Here is a 26,198-nt window from a genome sequence, read left to right as displayed (position 1 = left end):
AAAATGATTTGAAGCTTTGAAGCCTCAGCCCCAGTATGAACAGCGAAATCTGGTGGTTAACTGAGATCAAGACAAGCTCTCAAGAGCACAAATGAAGCAGCACTCACTGTTTCAGTCTCATATCACTAGTAAAAGGTAAGAAAATTCTGTGTTCCTTTTTTTTCTGCTAAGATCCTTGTCCATTTATACTATTTAACTTACCAAAGCTCACCAAATTTCTCTATCCTCACAACCCAACACTGTTGAATGAGAATGTTGCATTTTATATAGGCTACCAGTTAATTTAGCGCTAAAGCTGTCAAACCGAGGAAACGCTGTCAAGCCAATAAAGTGCACTGTGAAGCACTGATGATATTCGAAGCTTCAAACTTCATGGGTCATGTGACAGCGGTGTTTTGACACAAACTCTGACACAGTGATTTGACTCACTACGCTTCAGATTGACTGACACAAGCTTCAAATCAAATCAAATAGCCTTTTATTGTCAATTCACTATATGTACAGAACATACAGAACAATCAAAATACTATTTCTCTCACATCTTCATAGTACAATAAAATATAAATTATATAAAAAAGTACATAAGTATAACATATAAGATAAATAAAATTAGAACTTGTAAAGCAAACCTAAGTACAATGTGCAATAATCAGTAGTGCAAAAGCCACTTACTTTGACGCTTTGGTATCATTTTCCCATCACTAATAATTTTCCAACCATATTTAACTTAGACATTTTGTTAATTGGCAATATTGCATTCATATCTATAATGCAACCACATGCTTTGAGCACCTGTGTCTCTAATATAATCTTCCAGCAGCCCATTTCTGCTACAATAAATCAGATATTTTGCCAAAATGTACTTGCTACATTAGCACCTACCTTCCAAGACAACATGTTCTTAAGCTTTCCAATATTCAATCCATACTGGGAAAAAGTTTTGACTACTTTTTTTGACAATTTCAGAACCACAGTTACTTGTGATCCTTGTGATTACTTATTGTTTGCTTAATTCTGATGTACCAAACATCTTGTAATGTATCTTAAAAAAATGCTAAAGGGGAAATAAATTTTATGATCTCTGCCTGTTATACTACCATGTTGTCCAAGCTATTATTATCCATTATTATGATAGGCTTACTAGCCTAGGAGTATACCATAAGGCCACACATAAATGACAGGGGAGAGAGAGGAATACAAATTTGTATAAATGAAAAACTGAAGTTAAAAACACAAAATAGAAGCCACATACAGATATGATATAGGAAAAGAAAAGAAAAGAAAAATTTAAAACTCAAGCAGGTACATTATGTGGATCACTCACAGCAAAACAAGTAAGGAGGCCAGCAAACATAGGCGAACTGTGACACAGCCAATGTGGGTACTTAAAAGAGGTCACATGCTAGTATGAAGCAGGGTACAAAAGATTAGTGTGATGGTGAAAATTTACAGATAGTTATTGTAATGATAAAGTCATTTGTAGTAATGGTTGCATATGTAATTTTAATTCTGGGAAGCTCTTGGCCAGCAACTTTTTGTTTTTATTTATAGTGTGTGAAAGGCCCTATATAGGCGCCTGACCCGACACAGAAAGACACGGAGGCACGTATAAAAACACAAAGATTTTATTTTTCTCTTCAACTGTGGGACACGTCTTCCCCGTGCCACACAGCCCAAACACAGTTCCAAAGCACAACACACTTCTCTTCCTTTACCACCACTCCTCCACAAGCGTAGTCCTCCTCCTCCCGACCCTGGCTCCTCGAGTGGTGGTGGCTGGCCCTTTTTATAACCCACCCGGAAGTGTTCCAGGTGCTTGATCACCTGGTCCTAATTGCACCTCCGGGTGGGGCTGAAGATTCGTCCAGCCAGGCTGCTGAGTCCATGCAGCCCCCCCCTAGTGGCCACGTGGAGGACTCCATCTAGTGGAGGACTCCATCTCCCATGGTTGGGGAATCACCGTCAGCCATGGAGGCTGCCACCAAGCTTCTCGGGGGAGGTACTGGAGTGCCCATGGTGGCTCCCCCGGAACATAAGCAGCAGGGGCGTCCTTGCCGGGCATGGGACCCAGCTGTCCTTCACAAGTGCTTAATTCTTTTTTGTAACCTGGACTCAATTTTTTTGCAATCAATGCAAAAATAGCTTTCATGCTACTATCCCACTAGAAGAGTCTTAGTGAAGCTTCTCAATTTACTGTAATTTACCACATCATCAAGTCACAATAAAGGATGGCCTGTCTATGCTCTAGATGATGGATGTATATGATTTGCATCTATTAGTCAGAGAAGACCATTTTGCCAATTATTTTTCTGAAATGTAAGTGTGAGGTCCATTATCACTAAGAGGTCAGATTCCGCTTATCTCTATACGCTGAATCATTAAACCCTTAATGTGCTACTGAGGCTTTTAAACCATGTGACAACTGAATGTTTTCTTGGCAAATGATAAGGGTTAAACAATACGTCATTTTACTTGGTTTTAGTCTGGGACATTTAACTAATAACTACTGTTCTGTTAAGAAATGTTCTGATTTTATTAATGTATTCTTTCTTTGTGTGAAATTCCTTAATAATGTTACACTGGTAGTTATTTAGTGACATTAAGAAATAAAATGTACTAAATTAATGTGCACCTCTCTCGAATGAAGAACAAAATTTGCTCTTCAAGGAGCAATATGGCATTTGAGTTCAGCTCTAGAAAGTTGTGCTGACCACTGTACTACCATGCCACCATCTGCCTGTGCCGAATGAGATGAAAGGAAATAAAAATATCTTTGGTTTTTAAATGAAATGAAATGCAAGATGAACCATTGCTTTTCTTTTCAGAATAGGACATATTCTTCAAATACCTGCTCCAGTTAATTGAAGATTAGATGTAAAACAGTATTTTTATACAGAATGTGTTGCCTCTTAATTGACAGAGAAAAGTAAATAAAGTAGTAAAAAAGCAGACATAAAGGCAACTCATACTGTTGGTTTGGGCAAATTGTGAAACAGTCAAGGGGTATTATATTTGGGTAACTAGTAGAACAAGCAGAATTTAAGAGACAGAATGTCTATAACCTGCCATAGATTGACATCATATCCAAGGAATGTTCCTGCCTTGCAAATGATGCTGCCGAGATAAGACATTGTAACCTTATAAGAGCATAGGCAGGTTAAGAAAATGAATGAATGGAGGCTTATGGGTTTTGCATCTTCTTGGCCTAAATAGAAGGGCACTTCACAGAGGTGTACAACTTCAGACATACTGAAGGAGATGAACATTGTGTGGGGTTTAATCTTAGAGGCAGAAATGTCAAACCACAGGGGCTGGAGCTGCTGCCCTTTAGAATTTATGTAAAGGATTTTGATTCAATGTAAACATGGCCATCAATTTGCTGTCTATAAAGACCAAATCTGCTGTGTTATAATTGTTGCAGGATTAAGCACTTGATGTACTGAAACAACGGGGCACAAATAATGAACGGCAATTGTGTCATTTTTCTTGTATACAGAGCACTATTTAAGACCCGCTGTTACTTTTCAACAATTGTTTTGCGTACCATATAGTATGTGCTTGTGTTTTTAAATCGCTGCCCATTTTACGATACACATTCAGATGAGCATTAACTACTGGCTCTGAGACCCTGAAGTGACTTTGACTGGTTAAAGAATTGATTCATTTAGTTAGACAGAATATTATTATCCTTTAAAGACAAATTTTGGTTCTTTTCAAACATTACCATACCACAGTAGTGTTCTCGTCTCTGAAGAGAACAATTTGAATCTTACTGTTTTGTTTTGAATTCTTAAGTTTAATTCAAATTTTGATTTTCATAGCCATGCACCATTGTCTGTCCCAAGATTCTAAGATTTCGTCATGACAAGTTTTTAAATGGCGACTCATTAACTTGGACATAATCCTTTAGAACCGGAAAGCATAAAATTATTGGATTTTGTAAGACATCTTTGAACCTTATACAGTAAGATCAAAGAGAGAATATGATAGGATGGCCACTGTATATTCTCCATCTATTTTACTGTAAATGAAGTACTTTATAATGCTTAGAAATGGCTGTAATGCATGTATCCTACCCCCACACTAAAAAGCAACAGATTTTGTTTTTCTATAAAGCACCTTACCTTTTGTGTAATTTGAGCACAACATGTTAACATAAGCATAAGTTAGGGATTTAATGAAACTTGGCATGTAGTTTTGAAGAACGAACAGTTTTCATACTTTTTCAAGTAATTCTAAGTAGCCATTTGACTGACTTTTACAACCAAAGGTTCACTTACTGGTACTGAATACTGACCAAGTTTTTAATGAATGTCAAATGACCAACTAGAATTTTTACATGTCTGATAAAGTTCGTTTCAGATACAACATTATTTTATTTACATAATAGTATTTCTGTTGAATCATTTACAAAGCCCATCTATTATTCAAATCCACATATTGAAATACATAGTCACAGGGTGCTGGGCCTTGTTCAGGCTGCTCATTGCGGCGACCAAACTTGAGTGAAATAACAGTAACTCACAGCCCTCACAACAAAACCCCACATTTATTTATTAAGGGTCACTAATGAACTGAATGTAATGTTTTCGGAGGTTGGATGAAAGCAAAGTACTAAGAGAAAACCTACATGAACACAGAGTGGACAAGCAAATTCCATGCCAAACCCTGGACCTGAACGTCAAAATTCTGAAGTTAAAAACATAGCATTGTTTACCACCGTGCCAGCCTTTCTTTAAAGTAAATTCTAATATAATGGGCATATTGGAATCAACAAAAAGTACCTAACCACTGTATTGTAACTAATTGCAGCCACTGTCATCTTACACTTGGATGAAAAATGATGTCACCCACCTCATTTACATGTTCGTATTACAATAGAGTTGACATTGTTAAGTCATTTAAGAAATGTGCGCTGATAAATTATGGAAGAGGAAATTCCTATTGCAAGTATTTACAGCTTTATCTTGCAAATGGAGATTCCTTAATGGATGTTAGTAGTGCGTAAACATACAGTAGAACTCAGTTACATGATCAGCCCTGTAGTGTCTGTATGTAAAGTCAACGAGAACAAAATGAGAAGTGAAATCTAATGAGAACAAAAAAAAGGCAAAGACTGATGAGCTTATCAGACTTAACTGACATGTGACAATCAGAGAAATGGCACTGGAGGCTGAGTAGGACATTATGTTTTACTACAGAGAAATCCACAGAGTTGTACATTAATGGCAAAAATGTTTTCATCGAGATTACGCATTTACAGAGAAGTAGATTTAACTGCATAAAGTAATTAAAACGTTTATTACTTTCCACTGAACATAAAACAATGCTAAGGTTAAAAGACAAATGCAATGAACACTGAGAAACAAGTGCTATCTGTCTTCCGCATGGAAAGAATATTACAGCAGCCATTTCCAAACAATCTGAATTTCGTCCTTTTACAGTGAGAAAGATCAGACCATATGCTCAAAGAAATTGCAAAGAATCCCAAAGCTATGCTGAGGGGTCTACAGACCCTGACATCATGGTAAATATTGTTTTAATGATTCAACCATCAATAAATAAACACCAAGAATCTCTTCTAAAAAGGCACAAAACTTTATCTCCATTGTTTAATATGTGGCAAAAAAAGGAAAGAATCAAGAGTTTGTAATGGCCAAGTTAAAGTTCAAATGTCAGCTACCTAAGGGACCTTAATAGATGTATACATGTATACAAGACCCTCAAACATCAAAGAACTGAAGCAGTGGGGTAAACAGAGTTGATATTCCTTTACTGGGAAGTAAAAGAATTGTAAAGTCATGCAAAAAAGATATTCCTTTTAAAGAAATTCTAAAACTTGCTTAATCGTTGTGAAATAACTAATTACAATTTGTTACATGTTATTCAACATTTGAGGTTATACTGACTTAATTTTACCTTTTAAAGACATCATGATTGTTTAGTTATGCTCTGAAATGTAATACCATAGAGATGAAAGACAGTTTGTTCTTTTGAAGCACATGGTACAATTTTTATCTTTGTGTATTGATGAGTATTTTTGTTTATTGAAAAAGTCCTTAACAAAGAATTTGTGCAGGAACAGGTTAAATTGAAGTATCATAGATCATAATGTCAGCTAGTTGACTCAACTGTTTTAAGCATATATTCTGAAAACATTAAAATAGACAATTTCTAGTGCACACTTTTTAATAGTCTGATCTTAAAGTATGTATTACATGTCAATAATCTTTGCCTTTAATTCAATATTTGCATTTGTTCTTTTAGTTCCTGCAAAAATCTGCTCTCTTGAAAATGCTGTGTCTCAACATCACTGGTGCTTTCCATTTATTGTTGATGGAAATCCAACCCCCACTTTTCGCTGGCTGCTAAATGGCACGGAGCTTCCCACATCACCGTATATTTTCACACAGATCACCAGTGAAGTAGATGATGGATCGAAGCTTCATGGCTGCTTGGTTCTTAACAAGCCCACACACCTGAATAATGGCAACTACACTCTGATTGTTAACAATGGTCTCGGTAATGCCACAGCCACAGCTGAGGGCATCTTCATGGATAGCCCACCAGGTGACCCATTCGGAATCATCCCAGGTAATCTAGTCATCACTAAAATTATTTTGCTATGAGAGATGATAGGCCAGAAAGGTTGTATTTTCTTCCACACTTTATTCCAGAACTAAGGACATTTATATTTATTTGATAAAGTGGGATTATATTAGGGCAGCATGGTGGCGCAGTGGGTAGTGCTGCTGCCTCGCAGTTAGGAGTCCTCCCTACGTGGAGTTTGCATGTTCTCCCTGTGTCTGTGTGGGTTTCCTCCCACAGTCCAAAGACATGCAGGTTAGGTGTATTGGCGATTCTAAATTGTCTCTAGTGTGTGCTTGGTGTGTGGGGGTGTGTGTGTGCGCCTGCCTGGGTTTTGTTTCCTGCCTTGTGCCCTGTGTTGGCTGGGATTGGCTCCAGCAGATCTCCGTGACCCTGTAGTTAGGATTCAGCGGGTTAGACAATGGATGGATGGATGGATAATGGATGGATGGATGGATGGATGGTATAATATTAAAAAAAACAAAACAAAGCCCTTGCGGACACAAGGTGTTTCTGCAGACTCCACACTGGCAATGACTAATTGATCAAACTCAGGTCAGATTTCTGGACCTGTGAGGCAGCAGTGCTACCAACTGCACAAAGGTGCTGCCCCAGAAACTGTAATAGTAAAACACAGATATATCTGAAATATTATGGTGTAGGGTTTTTTATTTTTTCTATTTTCTATTTATATAATTTCTTGGTAACCATACATAAAGTTTATGGAGTATTACTCTTTTCTTTTACAAAAATAAGTACACATTTTGATCAACAATACACTGTCCCTCAACACATTAAGCATCATACCCATGAGGCTAAAGTGTCTGTATTTACATGCTCTTATCCTTAGGGAGATGATGCTTTCGTAGCACGTGCTTACATGATTACTACAGGGTGGTAGCCCCATGCATTCTAAAGAATCCTGGCCTGGTTTTAGCAGTATCAAGGATAGTTCAGTGAAGCTAACAGAAGTCCCCACGCACTGTTTGTGTTGTTTTGTTATTTACCCTATTTGTGTGCATGGTGCCATGCCATATTCATAGGAACAGCAAATTTTGACTGTGGAGCTCTGCTCTTGCACAGTCTCCTTCAGCAGAACATGTAAGTTACATGTGGAACAATGCAAACGCTACCATGAAATACGATTCCTCCCTCAGTGAAAAAGTGGCATACTACAAAATATGTGATGCATTAAAACCAAGAACTCCTGTCCGTACACAGGGAGGCTGTTAACAACAATACAGGTCATTTGGAAAAAAGCCATCATAAGTCGATCGCACAACAGATGGGTGTGTGTCATGATGGTCATATCATCAAGTACTCTATGATTTGCAAGTCACCTTTTCATGTGCCACCTGGTATTTAGGACTTATAAAACTGGGACAGGTAGCAACCAATTTGTTACCCTTGTTAATGTCCACCAGGCCACTAGAGCACACTGGAGGTTACATTTGCAGTAGTATTGGAGAGGACAGACAGGCGGGACCTCCCCATTCGTACTTTCTGGTAGAAATCTGCAGGGAAAGCTTGTGCCGCTAGTGGGGTGTTCCTCAAAGGTATCTGCAGGCGTTTTAGCAACATTTTTGAAGGCTTACCCAGAAGGGTTTCTGATCTGGGCTTGAAAGTCCTTTGCAGTCAGTATAAAGGGGGCCTTGGAGTGGGGAGGAAGATTTGATAATTTGTAAGACAAGTAAAGGAGGCTCAAGGTGAAATAGTGAGTGTGGCATAAATAGGAAGGCCAGCAAGCTTAGGCTTTGTTATTTTTACGTGCCTATGTTTTATGGGCTAATTGTTTTGACTGTTTGGTCTGCATTGGTAATAAAACCTTTCTTACTTTTGCTCTTTTTGGTCGTCATTAAGTTTTGGGGACAAAGAGCGAGTACCACCTACAGTCTGCAGCCACTATTTTAAATTTCAAGATTACTAAAATGTATGTTACTTAAACAGCTGTTAAGTGCTTGCTAAATTTTATACATAGCAGAAAGCACATTTTATACACATAATCCTGCTTTTATTATCTATTATTCAAAAATTAAACACCTGCAGTCAATAATTAGAATTTAACCTTAGAAAAATGTATTTGCCATGAAATAATTTGCAGCACTCCCAAGCTTTTCATGTAATTGGAATGCAACTGCTGGCATTTTACCACACAGGCTTTTAACAGGCAGGCCAGCTATTCAATCTTTCAACATTATACGTATTGTTTAAACTACATCACACAAGATTTAAAGATTCCTTGTGTGATGGATTTTTGAGAGCCTTCACAATTTACTGCCTTCTGTATACTGTATTTCAAATTGTTTTCTCTCTCTATCCCTCTTAATGTTCCTTTTTCTTGTTCTTGGAATGAAATGTCACTGAAATCTAATTTCTTTGCATGTCTTTCTTTGCTTTTCAGTGAACACTTTGCCTGACGAAAGTAAGTGGAAATGAAGTTTCTCACACTGCAAACCTGCATTTTGTAAAATTCCACTTTTGACTTCAAGACATTTGAGAAAAAAAAAAGAAGCTGAAATTGAATTTCCGTAATTCCACTTTAAAAACTGAATTGAATGTAGGATTTGCAACTTAAAACCTGAACATGTACAGCCATATGCTGTACGATCTGTTGACATGGTGTAATATTTTTATGGTGCTGGTTGTTTTAGGTAGTATGGGCATAGATGAGTATGGATGAGTAAGGATAACTTCTGATGGGCATCTATCAGCGTTATATCCATCTATCTCTGTAGCTAGTCATAGACGTGTCAGATATATTTGGAGATACCTGACATACAAGGTGCGATCCAAAAGTTCCCGGAATGCATTTATTCTGCAGCCAGAAGGGTTTGGTAATATCAATCAAAAGTTGTCCTTATGAGCTGTTATCACGCGTTATAACGTCAGCGCAGTTGTTTTTCAACTCGCAGTTCTCGTTTAAACTTTGGTTGTGTCTGTGAAGGGATGTTCGTGAAAATGAGTGATTTGAAAGACCCAAAAAAACTCGAGAACTTCACAGCAACACCAAGTCAATGCTCATTAGCTTCTTTGATGTGAAGGGTGTCATCCACAAGGACAGACGGTGAATGAACCATTCTACAGGGATGTTCTAAGGCGTTTGCGAAATCGAATTCGCCGAACACGTCCTCAGATGTGGGCTGACAAGTCATATTTTGCATCACGACAATGCACCAGCTCACACATCTCTGATTTTTGGCTTCTACAAAGTTTACTGCCATTACCCACCCTCCGTACTCCCCTGATTTAGCGCCGTCTGATTTTTTTTTATTTCCTAAGATGAAGATGAGGCTCAAGGGACGCAGACTTGAGACAGTGGAGGAGATCCAAGCGATAACAAGCTTCTTGAACACACTGATAAAAAATGACTTCCAGAGGTGCTTGGAAAGGTTGAAATCTCGCTGGGATTAGTGTATCAACTCAGTGGGTGACTATTTTGAAGGAACCGTTCACCATTAATTGTTATTTGGTGTGTATGCTTTTAAATAAATGCATTCCGGGAACTTTTGGATCGCACCTCGTACAGAACTAAGATGACCAAAATAAACATAAGATATAATTAGCCATGTAAAATTTAAAGAAGAGAAATTAAAACATAATATTCAATCATTCATCATCAGTTTTTAGGGTTATATTTGCTCCAGCCAAATTTAAAAAATTAAATGTTTAAAAATTTCTTTAATTTATTGTATTAATTTTGAGCAGAATTGTTTCCAATGATTATTAATGTTTACATTTTTCTGTTTTGTTTTTTTCATTTTACAGAATCCACTAGAAAGCCTTCAGAGAATGTGAAAGAAAACCCAGATAACAGAAATTTTGCAGTAAGTGTACACTATAAATTTAATGCTTTTTAGCCACTTTCATTTTAAGATAGTTCTATAAAATCTGATTTCAGTTTGAATGAAGCAAGTCTCAGCTTGTGTTAGTCTGTTATATTAGTTAAGTTACAACCTTACAGACTTCAGTCTAGATAGTATTTTGACATAACATACATTCATAGTGTATGAGTTAACATTAGAAAAGCATTATGGAAAAACACAGATTACTTTTCATGTAATTTTTTATTTGTGTCACTGAAACTATGGGAAGAATTTGATTTGTTGGATAATTGCAAGTTCCTGGAAATCATAAGATCGTTAATCTTGTTTCTTGCAATAGCTTGTGTGCACAAAGGAAGGTAACCAGCTGAAGGTAAAATCATGCTGTATTGCCTATGACCACATAAAGAAATTATTGAAAAATTAAAAAATAATATATGTATAACAGTGTGAAACAAACATAAAACAAATGTTTTCGTCTTGTTAAAGAATGTATCTAATACTCAAGAAACTACTATTGACACTTTATGATGAATAAAAATAACCAACGTCGTCTTTGAAGGTTTCATATAATGGCAAGAAATTAACTTTAAGGCATTGCAATACTGTATGTCCATCTTATTTACCTGAAAATATTTCAAATCCCCCAAACAAAAGTAGTTAGGATGTAATACAGTTTATATAATGGCCAAAAATTAGGAAATGCCACTATTGAATCACTTAATAAAACTACTGTGCCACTAGGGTTACTTGCATCGGACATGACAATGAATCAATCACAATTTGTAGTTCTGAAGGAACATTGAGGAAACATTCACATTCAATCAGTCGAATAATAATACGATAATGTACAGTAGGTGCTTCATTTATACGATTCTTACAGAAATGCACAAATTTCACCTCCTACATCAATAATCGCTAAATTAGCCTCACCCTCAGATTTGAAAGCTCCAAGAACTCTCACAAATGCTTGTTAGGTTTAGATCTGCAGACTACAGAAATGATAATAAATGCCCAGTGTATGTTTGAATAAGATATATGTTAAACACTTGAACTTACAAGTAGGTCTATTTTTTTTGTGAAACTGGCATTTGTTTCCAAGGATTAACTTTTATCCTATTTTGCTATACAACTAGGAAAATAACACAAATACTCTGAATCCTACAACTTTCTTCTGTGTAGCTAGGTTGTATCCGGTAACTAATGAAAGTTCTTTCCCTGCTGCTCCTCCAGAGACCATTAGGAGAGTCTCTTTCACAGAGTACTTGTAATTACTTTGCAAACAATAGACGATATTGCTTGCCGGGGAATTTCAAAGATGTAAAAGGTTAGTAGCATTAATATAAATCACACCCTCCCGTGCTCTTAGCTTGCTCCTTATTAATTTTATTAAAACGGCAAACACATTTTTTGAAACAATGGCACTGTTATCAAGTAAGGTTCAGCCTAATACCATAAATATCTCCTGAAATTCGTAAAGATTTGTATGGTAATGGGTGACCTAATGACATTTATTTAGATGGTTTTGCTGTATTTGTCCTTCTCAGACTCATGTTTTGCTTGTGTCTTTCTGATTTTTTATGAGATTTTTTTCTTATGACTCTTTTCTCTTTTTGCAGGTATCCGTTGCTGCTGGGCTGGCTGTGTTTGCATGCATCTTTCTCATAGTGATGCTATTTGTAATCAACAAGTGCCGACAGCAGTCAAAACTGGGAATTCACCGTAAGTTACAGCATTGTACAAGTGTGGGCCTGATCCCTGACTATCATTTACGTGAATAAACTAAAAATATAGCATATTTATGTGTTGATGCCGCAGTTATGTCTGTGGCTTCACAAATACATCAATCTGGGTTCATTCCCTGACTTCCATATACACTGGTATTCTCCCAATGTCACCGATTTTTCCTTCCTCAGCTAATCTAAATCGGTCCTTCATGGGTAAGAGTGAGTGTGAAAGGGACTTGTATTCAATTCAGGCTTCTGCCCTGCACTTGATGCTGATTAAGTGTTTTGTATTTCCACAAACCCAATTCTTACAAGATAAATTATGCAGTAAACTAATCAATGAACTCCATGTGAAAAATAGGAGATAGAGTAAGTCTGGAAAGTGCGAAGGTGACCTGAGAAAATTCTCATATGAACTAATTGCAATTTTAAAATATAACATATAAAGATTTAATTAACCTTTAGTGTAAACTGCTGCTCTATTCACACTAATGCCAGTTTTACCATGAGCAAATCTAATATACCAGATTATTTTGGAATTGACAAAATTAAAGTTGAACAAGTAAAAAAAATACAGTTTGTTGATAGAAAATCAATGGAAGACATAACGGAAAAAACACTAAGTCTAATGTTATTATAAAGTACAAAAAGTTTTCTTTGTTGATGTTGTGGGGGGCTGATTGTGAAACCGGTAAACTTTAAACCAAAGAAAAATGTTACAAGGAAGAAGTAGTCCTAGAAGAATAGTTACTACATTCTTAGCACATGGCACCCTGAGCTGAAAGTGCCAAAAAAGCGTATTTACTGGTGTACAAAGCAGGTAATATAAAGAAGTACTGCAGGATATCATTTATATTGCAGACCAAGCTAGTGTATGTTCATTTATTTGTGTCAATGTCCAGGTTTTTAGTGTATATTTCTCATTCCAAATTTGGCTAGATTTTAAAGTGGGCTATATGTTGTGGTATGTAGTAAAGAGTCTGTAGAATTAAATGAAGAAAATTTTGGCAATTCTTTCATCTGTTTGGAGTGCATGGTAATAAACTGTAATAAAGAAAGGTAATTTAGTGTACATTTGTATATTTTGTGTACAGTTCTGGGTTTTACACTTGTATTGGCACTTGGTTTTATGGTTTTGCACTATGAGTTTGTGTTCTCTGTTGCCATGGGAGAGCTCGAATTTTGTCTAGGGGATCAAAATAGTGTTGTATATCTGTTTATGAATTACTGTATGGAACAAGTCAGTGTGAAAGAAGTAATTGAACAAAAATGAGTAAACTCACTCAAATTAAAAGGATGATAGGAGTCAACTGTGTGAATACTAATATGGTCGCATCTGCACTGTCAAAACGTTGATCAGGGAAACAAGTCAAACCTTCAAAGAGTGCTCATCAAAATTTCTGAAAGATCAAGGCGTAAAGGCTTAAAAATCCCAGGTTTCTCCTGCCATGGGTTAGTCTTTGTGTCTCCTTCATGAGAAAAACACTTCACTCTTAGGGATCCAAAGCAGAGTAATAAAGCAGAAACCACAGTTTAATAGTATTTAACATTAGTGATCATGTGAAGTTTACCAAAATGCACTTGATTGTGAAGAATTCTGGAACAATGTTTCCAAATACTGCGTTGGGCTGGCGGCCTGCCCGGGGTTTGTTTCCTGCCTTGTGCCCTGTGTTGGCTGGGATTGCTCCAGCAGTCACCCATGACCCTATAGTTAGGATATAGCGAGTTGGATAATGGATGGATGTTTCCAAATGTGTCCAAAGTGGAACTTCTTTAGGTGACTTTGTTGCAGTAGTACAGTATTTGTAGTAGGAGCCTCATACCAAAAGTCAAAAAAGAAAGTGACAAGATTTGAGAAAAAGTGTTGCCTCAGGACTTGCCACCATTTAACAAAGCATGAATTTTATTGTATATTAGTGAGTTGTTCAGGTAGATGTCAGTTTATGCAACCACAAACCAAAAATTGAAATGTGGCTAAGTCATCAGAATGGATGAAAAAAGAACCATGTTTTGAAATGACCTAGTCAAATTTAAAACAATTTAATATCATATGACAGCACTTGAAGCACACAGTTCCTACCCAAAATCCTAAAGATCATTGAACTGAAGCAACTCCTGAAGAAGGAGTGGACCATAATTTCTCCAACGGGCTTCAAGAACACAATTCGATAACTATAGGAAGTATGTTTACTGCTTCAGGAGGTGGTGAAACCAGTTATGGAGTCTAAGGGGGACAATTACTTTTTCCACACAGGAGATTAGATGATACATGACCTTTTTATTTTAGATGAACAACTTATAATGCCCACTTCGAAAATATACAATAATGTAGTTAATCAGATGGGTGCAAGTATTTGTAAATGACATTTTAGATAGATAGATAGATAGATAGATAGATAGATAGATAGATAGATAGATAGATAGATAGATAGATAGATAGATAGATAGATAGATAGATAGATAGATAGATAGATAGATAAAGTGGATGAACTAGCTGTTCTAATGAATGAAGTTACTGCTTGTGCAAGAGAGCATAATGAATGCGGTTGATGTGACCTGTAAATATGTTTTCTGTGGGAAACCATGCTAGAATTGTTTAGCAGCTTTAATTAAACATTTAAAAGCATCAAGAATGGTGTCAGAGAAGCTGATTCCCTAGTGCAGCTCAGGCAGAAGCATTTAAAGCAGCTGTTGTGGCTGTGTTGTGTGTTTCTTTTTTCCATTGGCTTTGACTCAAAAACACTAAGTGGGCCTGATTGCAAATTTGCCTCTGTACTTTGTTTTGCATTACCCTAGTAATTTTCCTCTGCTGTGGTCATTAATGGTGATGTCAGCAGCCTTCCTGAAAACTACATACACTCTGGATATTGATTTTTGAGTTTACATGGAAAAAATTAGACTAGCATGATTTTATTTTTATTTATTACATTCATTTGTAACCTGAAACATGAATTAAACTTACATATACCTGTTATTCAGTATTTGTAGAAACAAGTACAAAAAGATTATATTTTAATACAGCATTTTTACCTTTATGAACTTTGCGATATCTTAATTTCGATATTAGCGGTAAGTTTTTTATTCTAATTGGATAGGTTTTCAATGTCTACTTAATATGAATTTAGATTGTGAGTTTTTAATCACATGCATTTGTGTAAAAACTTTAATTATTCTATAAAGGAAAAATAATTTCAAAGCACTAACCATATTCAGTATGTGTAACTGGCTGTCTTGTAGGTGTTGTCTGCTACTGGTCTTCATATATTCCTGTTGGGTTGAAATTTGTAACTTTGCTGTGGGCAAAATGCTGTATTTTCTTTTATTGGCTGCAGACATCATGCATCCTCGATGTTTTTTGTGAGTACGTGCTTAACTTCTTCAAAGTGAGCCCCAAATATTTTTATTTTATTTTCAGGTTTTCTCTTTTTTTTTCCTCTCTATGCTTCCATCTATTTTGCTACTTTTCTTTCAAGTTAACATTAAAATTATTCCTTGGGTGTACCTCCAGATCCCTCCTGTCCTGGCTCAGTTTGTCTATTCTATTTTTTATATCCACCCTGAATTTGATCATCAGTGACTTCAGCTTGGTAACCTTTGCCTAAGCCATCTTCTCAACTGTGCCCTGATGGTGTTACGTAACCAGATGGTGTCAAGGTTGATGAAGTACAGCGGAGATATGTGATGATTCCTAGGCTCCTTCTAGTTTGGCTTGCCTCTCTGAAGCTGCATATTTTCACTGTCAACCTCATTCTGACAATCACTGGGGGCCACACCGGGCACTTCTTCATTTGTCTCCTCAACCTCAGTCTATAGCAGTCTGTACTGTGAGCTTGACCGTGAACCTTGATGGATCTTTAAGTATTTTTTTTTTTACTTTCTCTGGGGACAGTTCCACTTACAATTATCTCAAATATTGAAGGAGATAAATACCGCTGCCAATGGAACACTGTCTTAGGTGTCAATCTCGTGTAACAGATGAGACTCTAAGCACTGTATTTTTACTCTAAATCAATTCTTTTGTAAATTTGCTGGAATACTTTGGATCATAGTTATGTGTGAAGACCCACAGAATGCTGATTTTTTTCTTTCTGATTATTCCACTGTATTCCTCAATTCATAACTCAATCTGATTTTATTGGGCTTCTGTTAATACTATAAAATGCATCAAAATTGTCTTTCTAGGAAAATCATTTATATTCAACCAATCATCTTAAAGATTATATTGTAAAGTGGGCTAGCAAAGGCATAAAACGGCACACCCTTTAATGACGTCAAAAAAAATCTGCTTACTTTAGAAATTTTAAGAATGGCAGATTTTTCTTCATCCACCCTTGAAGATATTTGGATGCATTTTCATTAATGATGAAGGAAGGTTTCTTCCACGTGGGGATTTTGAGTGACTCTTCTTGTGGTTCCTATTTTAGAGGATAACTTAAAGCTTACTGGTTAAAGTCAATTCCCAGTATCCAGCCACAGTTCTAACTACATTTATATTGGGAAACAAATTGCACATAAGACTGGCCCTGTAATCCCTTATTCTTGCAGCATCTCCCAAAATACTGTACATACCAAGGGACACAAAATAATTTATCTAAAATTCCACAAAACAGCATTTCTCAGGAAAATAAAATTGAAAGACTTCATTATTTGATTTTAAGAAATTTGTAAACCGTTCTGAAAACATGTTTTTACTTTGTGATTATGAGTTTTTGAGTGTAGATTGATGGGCAAAATGGCATATCTATTCCATTTAATATTAAATCTGCAGCACAATAACACGTACAGCAAAATGTACTACACAATAAAGTGTGCAGATAGTGAAGATGTGTAAATATTTTCTGAATTAACTGTAAATAACCACACTCCGGAATGGACCTGTGGCTCAGTTAACTGAAATGTGGTGTTCATTTATTCATTCATCAATCCATTTAAAACACATACTAAAAATTTCAAATCAAAATTCAGTTCTATGTTGCAGAAAGCCAGTGGCAATCCCAACAGCATCAAGTGCAATGCAGGAAACAATTCTAAATAGCACGGCAGTTGTATGTCTTAAAACATTTTTTCAAATATTAAATGCAACTTGGATTTCTTATATAAAATGCTAGATCCCAGCAACTAACATTATTTCCCTGGTAAAAGAGAACTGCAATTACTATAAGCACATTGACTTATACTTGCTTTATGTGTAACATTCCCATAATGCAGCAGCATAACATGTAGATTGCCTTGAATGTAGATATTATACTTCAGTCAACTGGAGGAAAGAGATGAATAATATTATGGGAAAGTAATTTGATTATGCCAATGGGGTACACAAATTGTAGAAAATTAAGACTGTTGTAAAATTTACTCTACTAAATATCTTATTGGAAGAAGATTTTTGGGCTTGTAAAGAGAAATCACAATTGTACAGTAAGAATGGGAGAGTCAATAGCTTATGAGAAAGGCCCTACAGTCTCGAAATGTGTCTACTTTGAAACGGCACTGGATCCTGTTTTATACAGGCTGCAGCCCCATTTCTGTATTGTGTGCAGCATCACACATCTATTGACATTTCTCAAAAATTATAATTTTCAAACGATGACCATTACATATTATATAAATATATTTATCAATAAAGACACAGGACAAAGAAAATGATTTAGGGCACCTTGTAGGCCAACTCCGTCTGTTAAATGTACGCAAAAGGAGTGAAAGAAAATGCATGTGAAGAGTCTTCCAGTTTTCTTTAGTCAGACTGCTAAAGATAGTGATTCTTTTGGTCATATGGCTGCCAGGCAGGAAGAGGAAGGTCGATGTGGACGGACAATGGAAGTGACATCATTAGTGGAGCCCTGTCAGTCTTCCAGTCTGGAGTGGGAGTAAAAGAGAGAACGTTATCATACAGCATTACCCCCTGGATTGGTGGAGAATTCCTATTATCTGAGTGCTTAACTGTCCACCAGGTACTCATGTATGACTGTATATATCAGCGTTTCTCAACCTTTAAGCATTTGCGACCTGAGTTTTCATAACAGTTTTAATCGCGCCCCCCTAACGTTTGTTTGAAAGTAGCCCACTAATGCCAATTTGTTCTTTTTTAATTAATGATATATCATAGATGCATATTTTATTATACCTACTTAACTTTTCTCGACATTTATCTAACTTTATATTTATTTTTCTAGTATCAGAATGTAGTTTACCTTAATTTGTTTCAATAGATGTACTTTTCATATTCTTGATTCTTGTTTTCTTTTTTTCATATCTTCGTGCCCCCCTAGGGGGGCCTGCCCCACAGTTTGAGAACCACTAGTATATAAGTAAATGCAAAGTTAACTGACTCACTCACTCAACAATAACACATATTCCCATTTAGTTAAAAAGCTGAAATTGGACAAGATGGTACACTTAGGGCAGTAGACATACTCATTTCAATACATCAATTTCTGGGAGTACTTCTGTAGCAAGAAAACTAAATATCCCAAAAATGCTTTGACTGATTTAATTGGAATTTGGTTTATGTTAAAGAAAAAAGAAAATTAGCCAATCTATATTTTTTATTTGCCGATAATAATATTGTACGGAATACACTGTTGTAATGTGCCGCGCAGCACTGACAGAAGCCCAAGACAAAGAGTAGCAGGCACTCAGCAGCCTGTTTGCAGTGTGCCGGTGTACGAGGTGAGACACAAAAATAACTGGACTGGGTTTGGGACTTTCCTGGAAAACTGTCTGGAGGACATGAATCATAGAACTATATCCCCTCCTACACGCCCTCTCAAACCACTGACCGGCTAGGTATATCCTGTGAATAGCCCAGTCAGTATTTGCACAACAATCGCTACACGAGTTGCCGCTATAATGACGGGTAGAAAAAAAATCAAACAGCGAATCATCGTCAAATTTCTCGCGAATTTTCTCTTTTTCTGTAAAGCAGTTTTTGACTGACAAAAACATTCCTGAGCTCAATCATCCTCCCTATTCGCCTGATTTAGTTCCCTGTGATTTCTACTTGTTCCTGAAAATCAAAAGTGACCTAAAGGGAACACATTTTTCTTCAATGGATGAAGTGATGACAAAAACAGCAAGCACTGTCTACAATCAATGGAAGATACGTATGGAGCACTGTAGAGATCAGGAGGGGGAGTATAGAGAAGGTGACAATGTTTAGAATGCTCTAATTCATCAATAATTGTTTTTTTTTTTTTACCAATCCGGTTATTTTTGTGTCTCACTTGAAATGCAAATGAAGGTCTTAAGCAGAACCGATGAATGGTGTAAATGAAGACCATCACTAAGAAGTAGGATTGACTGATGAGTAAAGAACTGGAGGTCTTAGACAGGAAAAAGACAAGCCATGCAGACAGAGCTGTGAACTAGATTGAGGGAAGAAAGTTCTGCTAAAAATCAGTTGTTTCCATACAACATGCCTGTTTCAAATTGTATATTGGTTTTGATCAATTAAAATGGAATTCATTTTGATTAATATTATATCAGTTCCACACCATATAATAAACATGAGGGCAGATAAAAGTATGTTAGACAGGGCAGATGTATTAGATTTGGAATATGACTTCAAATTAGCTAATTTGTAGTGAGTCAAAGGGAGTGGTTTTAAGTTTTATGATATAACACAAATGGCAACCATTTCCGATGATATATTGTAATGTATATGAATGATATGTAGCATTGCTCAACCTGGCTATTGCTTGTGAATTGCTACCAAGTATATTTAAACTTTACAAAAATGCGTATATTTTTGTAAAATGTGGAGCAAATAGTAAGCCAGTTAAAAGATTGACCTTCCCAGGAGCTTTATGTGGTGGTCATTTTGAAGTTTACAAACCTATTGATCTTGTTCAAACTCAAAATCAGTTACAACAAACATTGCCCTCAAGTACATTTTATTGCTTATCTGATTTGTCCAAATTATCCCAAAACTATTCTAATAAAACAGGAAGGCTCATACTAGATATACAGACAATATCAGATGAAATCAATTTAAAATATCTGTGACTAAATATGTACAAAAACAAATCCTAAGAGTAACAGAGTTGAGATTGCTGCATATACACAGAGTTGCAGTTGCTAAATATACATAAACATCTTGAAACTCACAAGGCTGTTGTTACTAAATAAACCTCAAAGCATATATCAGTACAGATATGAGCCTTGGTTCAAAAAGTACTGTACAATTATAGGTTTAATTATAGATCATACATTGTGTATAAGATACATGGCGCTATAACGTGCTAACCCGACTCAAATAGATGCTAGAGGCACAAGTCTAAAAAGCGCACCTGAATTTTATTTACAGTGTCCCCAACAGCCCAAACACACACCTTCTTTATTCTTTATTTTTGCTTTCTTATTTTCTCTTTATCTCTCGTCCTTTTCTTTTCTTCTCCTCCTCCTCCTCCTCCTCCTCCACAAGCGTCATCCTCCTCCACCTGACTCTGGCTCCTGGAATACTGCCCCTTATATAGGTCACCCAGAAGTGCTCGTTGACCTACTTCTGTCAGCACTTCTGGGTGTGGTGGTAGAGCTGCTCTCCAAGGCTCAGCACCTCCTATCTCACCGGCAGCACTTCCTGGCAGCACCCACGGATTCCAACAGGGCACTCCCATGAAGCCCTGCAGGAGTCCAAGGCACCGCTGCAATCCAGGGGGGCTGCCATCTATCATTCCCAGGGAGGTAACGTTCTGGCCACACCTGCTCCCCCAGTCCTAGTGTGGAGGCGTCCCGGCCGGGCAAAGGCTTCGGCTGTCCTCCACAATTGGTTATGACTCTAATATAATTCTTATAGCGTCCCATCCATGAATGTTAAATGTCTATATTGAACATCAAATTACTGCCTTTTAAAAAGTTACTAGGGCCTATTAAAAGTTTATATGTCACCATTGTCTTAGTAAATTTTACAGGTGAAGCCAGATAACACAGCTACTTAAATCATACTTCTAAAATATTTTATTTAATTTTAACTTCTTGGCAGCCTAGGTATGGTCTATTCTCTTAGCCCTGTTTCTTTCATTCTAACAGAAGAAAGTAAAATATTTTACACTTTTGGTGTTCTAGTCAGATAATAAAATTCTGACTGCTGGAACTCCCAGCCCATTTTAAAACTGTGCATTTATATTCTCATATGTTCTAACAGATGTATGAATTCATTTTAAAGTAATGGATAATGTTTGAGAGAAAGCTATGCAGTCACCCACTTTAAAGATATGAAGCTACGGGACATGGACGTAGCCTATACAGTATATGTTTGTGTAAGTAACAAAGAGTATATAGGAGTTCTAGCTGGAAACTGTGAGAAACTAAGTTGCAAAAAGTGTATATTTTTATACAAATAAAAGGTATAAAAATGTTCGGGTGCCTTGCACCAGTGTTATGATGAGTCCTGTGATGGTGTGGCTCAGCTCCATGCTCCCACTCTTGTTTTAGGAGCCTCTTAAACCTAACACCGTCGCTAGTCATGACCAGGAGGAGCTTGTCCCATACTGTATGTCAAGAAGTGTGACCATCTTGATTTAATTCCTTTTAAATTATTTGCTAAGTGTTGCTCAGCTACTTACAACTCTTCTTTTATGCCTTTGCAGGAGCCGCTGTTCTTGGCACTGAAGAGGATTTCTCTGTTTCCCTCAATTTCATGAAATTTGGAGCCAGCAATCCAACGTCAGAAGAGGGTGTACTAGAAGGAGGACTCTCTAGTTTCATTGAGAACCCCCAGTACTTTAGTGGCATCTTCAAGGACAAGGACATGTGTATGACCATGTTTTATTAGCAGTACCACATTTTACTTTTGAGACTTAAAAATCCACGTTTAATGGAGCTTGACTGGTATAATCATATTTGACATTGCTTTCACAAACATGGTGCCATGTCAGGGGAATTTGGTGCTCCTCGTGCCGTTATTCCTCTAATAAATGATAATAAAGACTACAATGGCAACAAACAATACCACTGCACCTTAGAAATGGTCTTGTATTTCAGTCAGGAATTTGGACAACTGTGTCATGAACGTATTCATAAAGAGTAAGCTAGGTCGTAGTATATGGAATTACAGTTTAAAAATTACTGTCTCCCCAAAAAAGAATTGTAAGATTTATGTGACTTACAGTATGTTTTAAAAACATCATGCAGTGAGCCAGCCAAAACTTTGCCTTTTGTGATCCAAAGGAAAGGTGACACAAATCCACCTTAATAAAAGGATAAGTGTCTGTGTGTCTGTCCAGCTGCTATGTCTCAGTCACTCCAAAATGTGGCTGACAAGCATTTTTTGTAATAAAATGCATTGCAATAAATGGCACCTTACGGACATTAACATTGTGTTTATGAATCCCACACCAAATGACATAAAATGGAGACATATGCATTGCATAGTGCATTGCAAATGTTAAAGCTGAGGTCTACATTAAATTTCAACCCGTCTTAAACAGGTAGCACAGCATTTTGTAGTAAAAATATAATAACTGCTTGACCATAAAGTAAAAAAAAAAGCTTGAGTGGAATTATCCATCCATCCATTATCCAACCCGCTATATCCTAACGACAGGGTCATGGGGGTCTGCTGGAGCCAATCCCAGCCAACACCAGGTGCAAGGCAGTAAACACACCCCAGGCAGGAAGCCAGCCCACTGCAGGGTGCCCACACACACACACACACACACACACCAAGCACAATTTAGAATCACCAATGCACCTAACCTGCATGTCTATGGACTGTGGGAGGAGACCAGAGTACCCGGAGGAAACTCACGCAGACACAAGGAGAACATGCAAACTCCACGCAGGGAGAACCCAGGGAAGTGAACCCGGGTCTCCTAACTGCGAGGCACCAGTGGTGCCCACTGTGCCACCACGCCGCCCTTGAGTGGAATTAACTAGATCAAAAAGAAAAAAAATATGAATAGTATACATTTCAAAGCCTGTACCTTCTATTCACTAGTTTGTAGAATGTAAGCAATAAAAGAAAAATCACATTTGTTCCACACCAATTGCATTAGTCTCCAAGCACATATTGCAACACCAGATTTTTAACAAAATCATTCAAATTATGTAATATGCACATATTCTGTATAATTAACAATCCATGGTGGACATTTGGTTAAACCTACTGCCTCACAGTTCCAGGGCGGGGTGGTGGTTCTGAGGCTAGAAATTAGCACTGGCAATTCTGTAAATGCCAAAAGTGACTCTGCTTTGTTGGGTTCTTGAGCAAGGCCCTTAAACTTCAATTGCTCTGTCCTGGGTATGACGTTAATCTACATCCAGCTCTGCATGTAGGCTCTCCAACCTGCAGGGAAAAACCAGAATTAGCATTCCAGACACCATAAAAAACCTCACACTGGTTTCATTCCATCTGAACTGGTGTGGTGCTGAGGTGTCACCCGCCACATGGCTGCACTCGGGTCGTAACCTGGGATCTTGAGTTGATTTGTCATGTGGTGGGTGCAGCAATGTGCTGTATCAGCACATGCTCCTAACCTCTGTCACTCTCCTCTCACAGCTCCAAACAACACGGGCCAAATCCTGACATAATGTGTGTCTCTGTGGCTCAATCTCTGGTTAATCTGGTTTGTTTCCAAAATGCCAGAGATGTGTGAACTAGACTGACTTGACACTGGTGTGCCATGCAATGGACTGGTATCCTGTTAAGATCCTTGTGTTATAAGTTTTTTTGAGACTTTTGGGTCAGGAGGGTTAGAATAAGGATGGCAGTATCTGGCTATTCTCATAAAAGCTTTCATACAAAATTAAATTGTGTTTCCTTATGCAATATTGTGTATATGGGCCCAGAAGCTAATGTCCGTAATGTGACTGGTACACAGTATGCGAATGCACTAAACTGTAGTGTAATTACATTGAGGAGTTTTTCAGCATTCTATTATCTGATTAAGTTTACCCATCTTTCCATCCATTTTCTAACCAATTTATGCAATTCAGGCATGTAGCTGGTGCCAGTCCCAACAACACTGAATGCAAGACAGAAACAAACCATTGATGAGTTACTAGTTTCCTGCATGGAACTAAAGTAACTTTTTTATTAATTACAAATAGGAACAATATTATTGTTATTATTATTATTATTGACACTTTTATCTCAACTTCAAAGCCACCTGTCTTCTTGTAGGTGTACAACACATCAAATGGCGGGACATAGTCTTGAAATGGGAGCTAGGAGAAGGAGCATTTGGAAAAGTGTACCTGGCAGAATGTTTTAACCTCTCTCCAAAGCAAGAAAAGATGCTGGTGGCTGTTAAGGTAAGCAAGTCACGATGCTGAATCCTCTTAGACCCTGTCATATTGTCCTCAGCAGCAGTCAAAAGAAAATACCGTAATTGTTAGTGAACGGATTTATTGTTTATGTTATTTTAAAATATGGAAAATTTTAAATGCCATCATAACATCTGTTTCTATTACAATGGCAGTCATTTGAAAGATAAAGAGATCTCTAGGTTAAATCAGGATAATACCAGAAGAATCTGAAAAAATACTGAAAAAAATAATTATTCTTGGCTGCTCAAATCTTGTCTGTGTGGGAGTTTTATTTGAAAGCTTTTCATTTATTGCCTATTCACTTTGTCAGTCTGTTTTGACAACTTTTTAATACTTAGATTAAGCTTGTGTCTATTCTTATCTATTCATATGTAAAAAAAAGTAAGTTTTCATTACCAGAAACTCACCTTGGCACTTTACATTAAGCAGATTTGGGTTTTGGCTGGTTTTGGTTAGCACAACTGTTTAATAGCTTCTGGTTGTGGTATAGCAAGTCCGCGGTTCTGAACGAATGCCAGGTTTTTTAAATAATCTATCTGGCCTTGTCAGTCTCCGTGGGGAGTTGATGAGGTAATTGGGGTGATCATTCTCAATTGTTTCATTGGCTTGCTGCTGTGCCCATGGAGCTGTATAAGTATGGGCCAGCACAGAGAAAAAATGAAAGGAAGAGAAAGGATAGAAAGGGTTGGAAAGCGAGACTGCAGCATTAGGAAAGAGAGTGGGCTTTGAGCACTGCATTTTAGTTGGACACTGTTTTGTTTGATTTTTATTGAATAAAGGCACTTGCACCTTTTCCACCATCCCCTTGCTTAGTTTGATTTGTCCCCAATTACCAGTTCATCCGGTTACGTTACTGACAGTGTTGGGTTTGAGGGCTCCTGAATCTGGAAGGGGGACCATGGAGCAGGAACGGCATCGTCACAAATGGTGGCAGCAGTGGGATGAGCTGGGGAGATGGATCAGCAAGTTGCACTGGTGCCGGACTTTGTAGAAAAGAACCCATGGAATCTAGCTGGAGGAGGACATTTTAAAGAACTGAGCTTTTTAGTGGACATTTATTTATTGATTGGTTTTATTGCCATTTTAAAAGTTCTTATTCTTTTAATGTCCTGTTTTAACAAGGGGGGCATGGGTTGGTTTTAATGTGGTTGTTGGTTTTAGTGCAGTGTCAGGGCCAGGCTGCAGACCTGGGCTGCCAGTTGCACTGGGTTGGTTAAGGCATGGAGCCTTCCCATGCAACTGGTTTTCTAAAGGGGGGAGGAATGTGGTATAGCGGGTCCGCAGCTCTGAACGAATGACCAGTTGTTTAAATAATCCATTTGGCCGTGTCAGTCTCTGTGGGCATGCTCATGCAGCCGTGGGGAGTTGATGAGGTAATTGGGGAGAGACACACCTGCACATGAGGGACGAGGGGACGATCGTTCTCAATTGCTTCCTGTGGTGCATGATTGAACCGCTGAGCCCACGGAGCTGTATAAGTACAGGCCAGCACAGAGAGAAAACAAAAGGAAGAAAAAGGAACGAGAGGCTTAGAGAGTGAGAGTGCAGCATTTGGGAAGTGAGTAGACGTTTTTGAGCACTGCACTTTAGTGGGACACTGTTTTTTATTGATTTTTATTGAATAAAAGCACTTGCACCTTTTCCACCTCCCCTTGCACAGTTTGATTTGTCCCCATCTGCCATTTCATCCGGTTACATTATCAACGATGTTGGGTTTGAAGGCTCCCAAATCTGGAAGCGGGGGCATCGAGCAGGACCCGCACCATCACACTGGTCCTCCAGTTTCATCACCAGATTC

General features: G+C 37.5%; 1 protein-coding gene across 1 annotated transcript in view; it reads left to right on the top strand.

Moving 5' to 3' along the window:
- The window catches only part of ntrk1 (neurotrophic tyrosine kinase, receptor, type 1), a 105,132-nt gene that overhangs the window by 56,859 nt on the left and 22,075 nt on the right, over positions 1-26,198 (top strand). The window contains exons 8-13 of the mRNA XM_039740513.1: positions 6,268-6,594; positions 8,990-9,010; positions 10,354-10,412; positions 12,029-12,131; positions 21,721-21,885; positions 24,255-24,385. Coding sequence (XP_039596447.1) covers positions 6,268-6,594; positions 8,990-9,010; positions 10,354-10,412; positions 12,029-12,131; positions 21,721-21,885; positions 24,255-24,385 — 806 coding nt within the window. The remainder of the gene's footprint in view (positions 1-6,267; positions 6,595-8,989; positions 9,011-10,353; positions 10,413-12,028; positions 12,132-21,720; positions 21,886-24,254; positions 24,386-26,198) is intronic.

This window comes from Polypterus senegalus, chromosome 1, assembly GCF_016835505.1.
Source record: "Polypterus senegalus isolate Bchr_013 chromosome 1, ASM1683550v1, whole genome shotgun sequence".
NCBI lineage: Eukaryota > Metazoa > Chordata > Cladistia > Polypteriformes > Polypteridae > Polypterus > Polypterus senegalus.
The sequence above is the reverse complement of the archived record's forward strand: the minus strand, read 5'-3'. Positions and strand labels throughout refer to the sequence as shown.